The sequence below is a fragment of the Bidens hawaiensis genome, unplaced genomic scaffold (assembly GCF_021521415.1).
Source record: "Bidens hawaiensis isolate Kalapana, Puna unplaced genomic scaffold, B.hawaiensis_p1.1 tig00029872_1, whole genome shotgun sequence".
Lineage (NCBI taxonomy): Eukaryota > Viridiplantae > Streptophyta > Magnoliopsida > Asterales > Asteraceae > Bidens > Bidens hawaiensis.
This window is the reverse complement of record NW_027494954.1, coordinates 175466-186186: the sequence shown is the minus strand read 5'-3', so window position 1 is coordinate 186186 and position 10721 is coordinate 175466. Positions and strand designations below refer to the sequence as shown.

Below are 10721 nucleotides of genomic sequence, written 5' to 3'. Positions count from 1 at the left end.
TTTCCACCCTGTAATTTACTCTCAAAATCACTCACAACCTCACCCTATAATTTGCAAACCTCCCTCACATAAATATAGGAAATAAGATGAGAATGCTCTAATGTACCCTTTATTTTATCAAATATAGCAAGCCTTTCTTCAGCATGTTTACGTTAATAGTTTAAGTTTGTTTTGTGTGTGTAAATCTTGGGGGCTGAACCAACAATATTCCCGAAATACAAGTTTTTAATGCATACTTTATGGTCTTCAAACATGGTTTTGGAGAAATATGTAATTGTTTAAGTTTAGAGGCAATTGTCCAAAATTTTAGGTTTTTGAGTCCAGAACTCCAGATATTTAACACATAAAATTTATCATTAAAACGCATAAGTAATAAATCAATCGGTACTCACAGTCGGGTGTCAAAAGCATATGTAGTATGTGATGTGCTACAAAATGTGTCAAAAGCAAAAACCACAACAAATATTACAACAAGGAATATGAAATAATATTTTCTCATAAATTAATTCCAAATATTTCCTATGCTACAATAAAAAGTGATCACACTGATGGGATTAAACGTTCTTGGTGGGAATGATAGAAGCTTGCATGGTTTCAACTTTCAAGGTTTGTGAAAGTGAATGTTCCCTAGTAGTTGGAGGTGGTTGACCGGAGATGCAATGGGAGTGGTCGCATTTAGCAGCGGTGGTGGTGGCGGCAGTTGCGGTGGACATTGGTAGCACTTGGTAAATAGTCCGAATGTGTCGATTTGGTGTATGAAATTTGTCATGCTTGCCCATCCACCAAACCCAAATCCAACAATGAATACCCACACGACTACAAAGACGTTGATCGTGTATGCGCCAACCCATCGTCCAAAATACTTTGGAGGTGGCTCCACTGCGTTCTGCATCACCAACGTGAATCGGGTTTAAAGGTTAAACGAACACTATTCTTAATTCATGTAAACTCTAAATCAATGTGTTCAATATCTAATAATAGTGTTTGTAAGTGAACCTAACTCAATTGGCTCATTTTGACTACTACAAATAAGCGATCGAGTGTTTACATCCCAAAACCACTTTAGCTTAAATGTGTTCACAAATGAGAGCCAAAACTACACGGATGCTGTTTTGACTAAACCTAAAACCCATGAATTTCGTGTGAGGTAAGTGTCATTTTCATAAACTCACACTTTATATGAATATATATGATGATATAGCTAGGTATGAAGGAAGTACGTAATTGAATTGATACCTCACGCGCGGCAGCCGACCGGAAGGTGAACATGTGAGCAAGAGCTGGGATGATGTAGACAGTGAAACTAACAAGAAGAGATCCAACGGTCGAATTGATAGGCCCAAAGAAAGGAAAGATGATTGCCAGAAACCATATGGGGACCACCACAGGCAATCGGGCCGCAGCCCGTTTGCACATGCTCTTGCACTCGTGCATGCCTATCGCTTTCTCCCACACAAAGTATAACGGAGTGCAGGCGAACCCAAATGTTATAAACTGCCAAATAACCAAATTCACATCAAATAATGCGCGCGTAGTAACGAATTAATGATCAAACTAATTAATAACGTACTTGGTGAATAAGCATAAGGATCACGGCCATGTTTCTCCACGGGGATCGAGGCAGAAGGGCAAACGCGTTTGAGTGGTTCAGTAACGAGTCACCAAAAGCCCAATAAACCGCAGAAGCAGACGGAAGTGTAAGCGTTAATACATACGCGGTAGCCCAAAAGTAAATCGACTTGAACTTTTGTGGTTTCCACATAGCATGCATAATTTCCCTGTTAAGACACCAATAATCTCCATTAGAAAATCAGCCCAAAGCCCAACAAAACTTTGGGCTCATTTGTTTTGATCACATATTCATGTGACTATGATATATTGAAAGATAAAAACTTTTAAATATAGAAAGTCGATGCCATAAAGGACAGAAAAGGGTGTCCCAAGAAAGAATGCCTTTAAGCTACCCATGCCTGACAAAAGGGGTACTGTGGTAATTTAACATGTTTAAACTGTCCAGCATCAGAAAAGAATTTCGCATAGGTGTGGGCGGGTTCACAGCGATTCAGATGGGGACTAGTCAAAATATGGAATCTTATAGTCGTAGTGAAAATTCATTGGGTCAGATCATATCTAATATCTTACAAACAATCACAAGCATATGTCGTTTTCATAAAATATCCACAAAATTATCATTTAAACATATACTTTAATTCTTGGAAAATTAATTTTTCCCTCAATCTCGTCAGCTATGCACACATGTCGTTAATACTTACCTACAAATTCTTTGATCATAAAAAATTATATATCAGACGAAAATTGTCTCATTTTATAGTCATGAAATACATTAAATATTTTATTATCATAACCATTTTGGGTTCACGTGTTATAAATATATTTAAATCCATAACCAAACTTACCTTTCAAGAAAAAGTTGACACACAACATAAAGTGAATAGAAGTAAAGAGCTAACATTTATCCCCTATGTATGAGAGACGTGTTGCATAAATGTTAACTCATTAAATCAAATATATAAGACGCATATACAAAATCTCAAAGCCACCTAAAGTTATTTTTCTTTAAGTCTAAGACCACTTGCAACCAAAGGTTATAGACTCCAGGTAGTCGTTTTCGGCTAACACATAACATGGTTGCGATTTCTGACTGAAAAAGGGAGATTGGATTGTTCGACCCCGCCCCAACGACACTCATAGACGGGGACATGACACAATCTCACTATGTTTATAAAAAATATAGTTTTGAAAAATATTTATAAAAATGACAGTTTTGTCCTCGATCAATCTAACTTTTTTATCTCTAAAGATTCTTATAAATAATTGGATGCATGAAAAGAAAAAAAGAAAAAGAAAAGTGAAAAGCAATCAAGCTCAAGTTATTATCAAAATGATGATAACATCTACCCACCCACCCAGATACACATACAAAACACAAGTGATGGTAGATGACATTCGTACCCATTAAATAAATATAAAAATGCAGGGGTGTGTTTGGAAATAAGGCAAAGAACAAGGGGGTTGTCTTACACTGTGACAGCATGTCCCCCAAACGTGTAGAGAATGTTTGTAGCCCCCGTGAAATATAACACCATCTTTGCTGGACCTGTATGTTTCACCCCTTCCACCTACAAAATTTACATTTTACACCCCATACGTTTTTTTAGCTTAATAAAACATAATAAAATTATAGTGAATGATATAGGGCTAAACTAACGTTTGTGTATAAAATAGGTAGGTTTATATTCTATATTTATATTACATTTTAGAAAAAATATAGTATTTTCAAGGAGTGGATCAACCATTAATGATCGCAAAATATATGTCTAATCATCCTTAGTGACATGACATACAAATTATTATATCGTTTTGATATTTGATTTGACGTTTTGTACAATTTATTATAACGTACATAAGAAAATAAACACCTGGCCGTGGATGAGTGATGCGATGGTTAGGTACCATGCGGTGTAAGTAGTCATCATCAATCCTAGAAACGACCAAATCCGGTAGTTGTGAAATGACGGGATAAATACTGTTGTTGCACAACATGCACCGAATATGTATGTCCATGTCCTCTTGTCTAAGTTGTCATTGATGTAATATATATTGCTGCATAAACCCACAAATCATTAATTCATATAATGTATTGATTGATGATTGTATAAACACAACATATAAACTACAAACGACATGTGCGTGTGGGCCTTGAGGACTACGTGCGAAGATAATGTGTCACGTCTTAACATTTACCGATCTGATTGTGCTACATTAATCATTATCGTTCTTATCTTATATCTAGTTTGATCAAACATAGCAATCCTATATTGTATTGTACGTACAATTCTATAAAGCTTTTGCAACCGCTATTTATATTTTTAAAGAAACTTGCTTTGACGTATAACTAACACACTTTTATTGACTTGTACATTACGTTTCATAAGCTGTACCTTGCACAGGCTATGAGTTGAATCACAGATCCAAAGAGAAGAAAGGTGCAATTGAATCCCAAACCAACATTTCTCCAATGCTTTCCAAGTAATCCATCAAGAACTTCAAACCACTACAAAGAGGCAACATTAATGGTCAAATATATCCACTATAAGGTACAAGCCATTATAACAAAAGGCACAAGTGGTAGATGCATACTATAGAGGAGTTGTACCTGGATAACATGGTTTCTAAAATCAGCCTTTTCTCTTTCCTTTCTTGTTCTATATTCAACATAGAGGATGCTAATGAGGTAAGCAGTCCAACTTCCCATCAAGCCATAGAATATTTGAAACAAAATCCCTGAGAGCATTCCTAGTTGTGAAAATGAGTATGGTAGTGTAAGCAACACTTGCGCCACCTGTACGAATAAGATTGGCACAACAGGTTACCAAACGTATAGATCCTAAAAACATATAATGACCTCATCAAAATACTCGATCACTATATGATTTATACATCATATTTTAGATGACCAACCAACTCAGCATACAAATTTAATTTCTATTTATGATTTAGAGTTCTTGAAGTTTTTCCTAATCCTTCTAAAAGGTCATATGTTTTATTACGAGGACATGTGTAGTGGAGGGACTGCATTGAGGGGAATTTATTTTAGGGTGTCATGGTTTTAGCCCAAAATCATCCGGATAACAATAACATATTATTATTTTGAGACTCACTACATAGTCTGAGTAACTTTTTCCACATAAGTAGATGTGTAACAAATAATGATCAAGAACTGAAAATAGACCATTTTCAATGTTAATTGTTAAGTATGCAAAAAAAAGTTATATTATTGTGTAAAAATTAAATAAAACCATTTATTAAAAGATATTTGTCAAGTTTGCCCTTTTTGATGGCGGAATTGCCCTTACAAGTTACAAAAGGTTTAAGTTTGGTGACAAATTTATCTATTTTTAATACACTTTAGATGACAAACTTATTCTTTTAACCTTCTAATTATTTTATTTCATAAGGTTCCTACAGTAGTGGGGTGGACCAACCCCTATGGACTATGGTACTAAGGTCGGCTGTGAAAGTTTTATTTTTTTATTTTTGGGTATTATTATAGTGTAAAAATTTCGATCGACCCATGTAGCAATACTCAACTGGTAAATTTTTCTGGGTCCGCTACAACTAGTATTTTGAAAGCCGATCCTTCCTACAGCAAGTGTCCTTTGCGCACTTTAATTCATTGTTCATGTTCGATGAAAAATCATATGATGTTTGAAAAACAACTGCTTTCAGCTTATCATGTTTTGATACAATAATAAAGTGTATACTATGTTTGGTAAAGGAATACCTGATTTGAAGAGCAACTGAACCATGCATCGTATGCAGATCCACCATGCCAAAAGAAGTTGGAAATGGTGGATTTAACATTTTTAGGCTTCCCTTCAACCTCCATTTCCACATAGTTTCCTGCTAACACAGTCTCCACCACCTTCTCATGGCCTTCATCCATGGCTATATTCTCTCTCTCTCTCTCTATATATATATAAATGTATATAACTTATTAGCTAGGGTTTAATGAAACATTGAAGAGACAGTGGGTGTTTTATGTGTATTTATAGATCAAGAGAGACATAAAAGAGGACCTTTAACTACATGTCTACATGCATGTTGGATGTTGGGAATACTTTATACCAAATTTATTCTTTTTATAAATGAGCCTCATTTCTACAATTTACTGTTTTCATTTTAAATCAATATGATTAATGTTTTTATTTATAGAGTGTAGAGATGGATACAAATATTTGTATATTTATTTATTTTTATATGTATTTAATATGTTAAATTTCTCTCATAAAAGGACAAAACGCAAGAGGGAATTTGTGGAAACATGTAATATTATCGGTATACAGCAATGACTATAATAAAGAAAAGGAGAGAAAGAATATGGGTCATGCAAAATGAATTAATATATAAAAGCATTCTTAACTCATTCTATAAATTATGTGAGTGTTTTTTAACTTTTAAAGATGGTTAAAAGTGATTTTGAGAGAAGAAAAGAGAAAATGTTACTGTTCATGGTTAAATTTGAAGAAACACATTGTTCACCTCTATAAATTTTATATATTTTTGAAAGTGGTTGTATATAAGTCATGCAAAATGAATTCATATATAAACATCCATATTTTTATATTTTGTTTAATAAATGTTAAATGATTCTAATATTTGATAGCTCAAAACTGATTGATTTTTGTACAAAACATTAGTAAGAAATTAGATAAAATTAATGTTATTTTCAAACCATTTAGAAACTAGTGAAAATTGTTTGGGATGTTGAATGCTATGCTATTTTTAGAGCTAAGCCCGGTTTGATTCGGTTCGGTTCGCTTATTAGGCGAAACCCAAACCGAAATTGAAGTAATCGGTTATTTGAATATACAAATCATCGGTTTTTGGTTATCCGGGTTTTTGGTTTTCCGGTTATTTTCGTTTTTTTTTCAATTCGGTGTAGACATTGCAAAAATAAAATAAAATAAAATAATATTAATAAAAAAATGAAAATGAATATTTTAAGCTTGTATAAGAACGTATTAGAGTACCACATATATATTGAATTCAAAAAACAAAAGTAGGCACGTGTTACGTGGAAGTATACGAATACAAAGTTGCTAAATAAAGTTTAAAATTTATAAAGTTCTTAATTAAAAAACATTATAAGTTTAGTTCCAATCTTTATTCATCATCTTATTATCTTCAAAGTTTAGTTCATTCTTCATCATTTTGATAATCTTTATCACCATCAATCGGTTCGGTTAGGGGTTTTTCGGTTTTTTAAAATGGATAACCAAATTAAAACCTAAAATTCGTCTTTTTTTCAAAAAAAACAAAGAATTAACCATCGGAATGCTTCGGTTCGGTTTTTTTCAACGTGGTTTTTTGGTTAATTCAGTTTCAGTTTGGTTAGTTCGGTTTTCTATTCACCCTTAGTTCTTGCTCTCAATAAATTGTAGTAGTTTATCAGTTGTCATCAAATCACCATTACATTAGGTTGAACTAATATTTGAGTTTTTCTTTTGTGCGGTATCTAGACACAAATGTGGCACGTTACGTTGATGCACATATGTTAGGTAACTATTGTATTTTTGTGGAGAAAGTTTCGTTGATATTTTCTTCAATATATATAACTAGTTTTATTCCCCCGTATTACGAAGGTTGTTTTACATTACTCGTTTTTAATATTTATATACTTTTTGGGTTTAATTTTATTGATTATAATGAAATTTATAATTTACTTAGAGTTTGATGATAGAAAGATTTCACAAATAACTAAGATGTTATAACTCGGTTTAAAAGTTATCTAGGTTTGGTAAGACCCAAGACCCACTTATTCTTTTACTATAAAATTGTTTCTTAATTATAAATAATATTTTTTAAATAAAAATCATATAATAATTTTTAGTATATCCTATTTTATAGGATTTTTACATCAATAATTTGGTAAGAATAATTTCGAATTTAATGAGATGTTATAACCCGTTTAAGGAATATTTGGGTTTGGTAAGATTCATACCCGTGAATTCGGGTCAAATGTATGAGAAACCTTCAGTTAAAAATCAAACAAATCTGATAACTTCAAAAAAAAGGGGGAGCGATCACATCACGACACGTAGGTTTTTTTATGTTTTCGTTTATATATATTATAGATTAGTTAGCAAATTGGTAGTGTATGAGTTTTTATGCCATGAAAGTCAACACAAATTGTATTTTAAGGATTTTGTGTGGGTATATTGGTCGACCATTTATTAGATGGGCAATTTGAACATGACATATTTACTGAACAAGTTAGTTTTGACATAACCTCTGTAATGAACGGGTTGATATGCAAACCCGCTTATATTTAAATGTGTTTTTTTAACCCATTTTTTTAATCTTTTTGAGTGACTTATATAGGAAGTGCACACATTTAAAATTTTAAAATTTGATAGCTTTGGATTTTAATTTTCTATATTTTTATAGGAGTGAAACCAATTTCCTTTTGAATTGTTCAATTTCTATAACTTAGACTGAGGGTAGTGTGTGGGGGGGGGTGAGGGGTGGGCGCGGCCGCCTACGTGGCTCACGAACACCGCTACACCTCTCCGGTGAGCGAGGGCGCGGCCGGCTCCTGTGGCTGTGGTCGCGGGACAATATAGCCGTTGGAAGTGAGTTGACTGGTCAACCTTACCGTTGGCCAGTTTAATTTTTTTTACCTATAAATACAAATCCACACTTTCTATAAAAACTCAAACCATACATTCTCTCTATCAAAACTTCTATTTATATATTTATAAATGGCATCGTCGTCATCGTCTTCGTCTTCCTATTCTACCGAAGAAGACGAACTCATTTGTCAAGCGGTTCAAACGATGATAAGCTTTTTGAGAGATCAAAATCGCCCCCGAGCCCCATTGTTCCTCCAACCGTGTATTCGTGATCGAAAGACCGCTAACGAAACTTTGATACGTCACTATTTTAGTCCCAATCCCACTATGGTGAGGATAGTTTTAGAACCCGTTTTCGAATGAGTAGACGATTATTCATACGTCTAGCAAATGACTTGCCGGAGCACTTTGAGTATTTTCAACAAAGGGATGACGCTAGAGGTAAGCCCGGGTTCACGGAAACTCAAAAACTTACTGCCACTCTTCGACAACTAGCGTATGGTGTTGGATCGGACATGTTGGACGAGTATCTACAAATGGCTAAAAAGACCGGACGCGATGCGCTTAACCACTTTTGTAGAGGTATATATTTTTTTTACGTTTGTTTATATATTTTTCAAATATTTACATAACTTATATAACTTTAATAATTATATTTAGGGGTCATATCGCTATACAAGCGGAGATACTTACGTAAACCAACAATGTATGATATCCAACGCATATACGAGGTGCACGGTGAAAAGCATGGTTTCCCCGGGATGCTCGGTAGCCTTGATTGTATGCATGTTGGTTGGGCTATGTGTCCCACTGCTTGGCGAGGTCAATTCCATTGAGGTGATTACCCCGGCCCTACTATCGTACTTGAGGCGGCGACGTCACAGGATCTTTGAATTTGGCATGCGTTCTTTGGGATTGCCGGGTCTAATAATGACCTCAATGTTATCGATCAGTCACCGATAATCGATGACCTTATCGACGGGGTAGAACCTCCTCAAGCTTTTTTTGCAAATGGAGAACATTTCAAGTACGGGTACTACCTTGTTGATGGTATTTACAACGAATAGGGGATACTTGTTCAAGCTTACACGGCTCCAGTTTCTGACAAACGAAAGTACTTCACGAAGAAACAAGAATCGGCAAGGAAAGATATTGAAAGGGCGTTTGTAGTCTTAAAGAAAATATGGGCAATGTTGGCGAATCCAATAAGATTTTGGACAAGGGAGAAGATAACGGAAGTCGTCATCACGTGTATAATCCTACATAACATGATACTAGAAGACGAGGGTAAAGCTATTTGTCAAAACTACTAAGGTGATATTCCAAGACAAAAATCGACGATCACCAATGAACAACGACTCGCCAACATAAATATCATCAAGAGCCGTGAGTTACATGGCAACGTTCGGCATGAGTTGGTCGAGCATTTGTGGGATAGAAGACCCGATGATCTTGTATTAGACTAGTATCAACGTAATGTTTTATATTATTATTAATGTAATGTTTTATATTATTATTTAATGTATTATTTAAAATAATTAAATAAATAAAAAACTGGATCAAGCCCCTGCTCACCTGGACCACTACACCCTCTGAGGCTTGGTTGAGGGGCTTGATTCATGGCCATGTCATCGCCTACGTGTCAGATTTTGCTTGGCTCACCTGGGGCTCAACCAAGCCCCATTACCCTTAGCCTTATTTGTTTCTCTTAAACACAAGTTTCACTTACTCTTCAAGTCTCTTCATTTATTGATGTCTGTTTCCTGAATCTTCAAAAGGTTTATAGTCCAATGATATTAAGGTATTTGTTAGCCTAATTGTACCGAAGTGACGCCACCCTTCACACCACCCCACCATTTAATCGCCCACACCTTTTCGGACAAAAAGAAAAATGGGCGCCACTGGGAGAGGGCAACAGTATGTTGGCGGACACTATGTGTTACGGTTTATTCGAGACAACCGTCAATCTCCCAAGAACACAAGAGAAGAAGAGAAAATAAACCCAAATAATAATTCTTTCTTATCCTTTTTCATAAACAAGATTGCATTATATAGGAAAACAAATACATAAAACTAAAGAAAGATAAACAATAAGGAGACACAATTGACTATAATAAGGAAACTAAATAATAAATAAACTTAAATAATAATAATAATAATAATAATAATAATAATAATAATAATAATAATAATAATAATAATAATAATAATAATAATAATAATAATAATAATATACTTATTAATATAATAGGATTGTATCAATTCCCGACCCCTTGAAAACGTCCTTGTCCTCAAGGACGGGATGTCGTTGCCATGGCGGTCGCCACTCGAGTCGTACACCGACATTCGAGGCGTACTCAACGTTGCACCATGGTGGCCACCAATCGAGTCTTCCGGTGTTATTCAGACCAATGTCAACCGACCACCTTAAGGGGCGCAACATGGATTGACTTGTTGCACCTTTTAACGGTGTCCACGCCAACGAGCTAATTGTATTGTGGTAAATTTGAATGAGGTCTTTATTAACCATCAAATTACCACTTTTTTGCTTATATTTACCAGTTG

At 34.6% G+C, this 10721-nt stretch overlaps 2 protein-coding genes across 2 annotated transcripts; one reads left to right on the top strand and one right to left on the bottom strand.

Annotated features, from left to right (window-relative positions):
• Window positions 1–480: 480 nt before the first annotated feature.
• LOC143579571 (auxin transporter-like protein 2) lies at window positions 481–5537 on the bottom strand. Its single transcript, XM_077062829.1, has 8 exons — window positions 5306–5537; window positions 4178–4363; window positions 3963–4075; window positions 3441–3624; window positions 3043–3140; window positions 1571–1778; window positions 1237–1494; window positions 481–886 (listed from the first exon to the last, which is right to left on the bottom strand). Exons 1-8 carry the CDS (start codon window positions 5465–5467, stop codon window positions 602–604), a joined length of 1494 nt encoding a protein of 497 aa, XP_076918944.1. The 5' UTR covers window positions 5468–5537; the 3' UTR covers window positions 481–601.
• A 2978-nt stretch (window positions 5538–8515) lies between these two features.
• Window positions 8516–9469, top strand: LOC143579572 (uncharacterized). The gene is made up of 2 exons (XM_077062830.1): window positions 8516–8738; window positions 9240–9469. Exons 1-2 carry the CDS (start codon window positions 8516–8518, stop codon window positions 9467–9469), a joined length of 453 nt encoding a protein of 150 aa, XP_076918945.1.
• Window positions 9470–10721: the final 1252 nt, after the last annotated feature.

Coding starts and splice junctions, on each gene's coding strand:
- LOC143579571 (XM_077062829.1), bottom strand. CDS start 5,467: ATGGATGAAGGCCATGAGAAGGTGGTGGAGACTGTGTTAGCAGGAAAC. Junction 3,625..3,962: donor CAACTCATAGCCTGTGCAAG/GTACAGCTTATG, acceptor GGGTTTATGCAG/CAATATATATTACATCAATG. Junction 887..1,236: donor GGTCGGCTGCCGCGCGTGAG/GTATCAATTCAA, acceptor TTGGTGATGCAG/AACGCAGTGGAGCCACCTCC.
- LOC143579572 (XM_077062830.1), top strand. CDS start 8,516: ATGAGTAGACGATTATTCATACGTCTAGCAAATGACTTGCCGGAGCAC. Junction 8,739..9,239: donor GCTTAACCACTTTTGTAGAG/GTATATATTTTT, acceptor TACTTGTTCAAG/CTTACACGGCTCCAGTTTCT.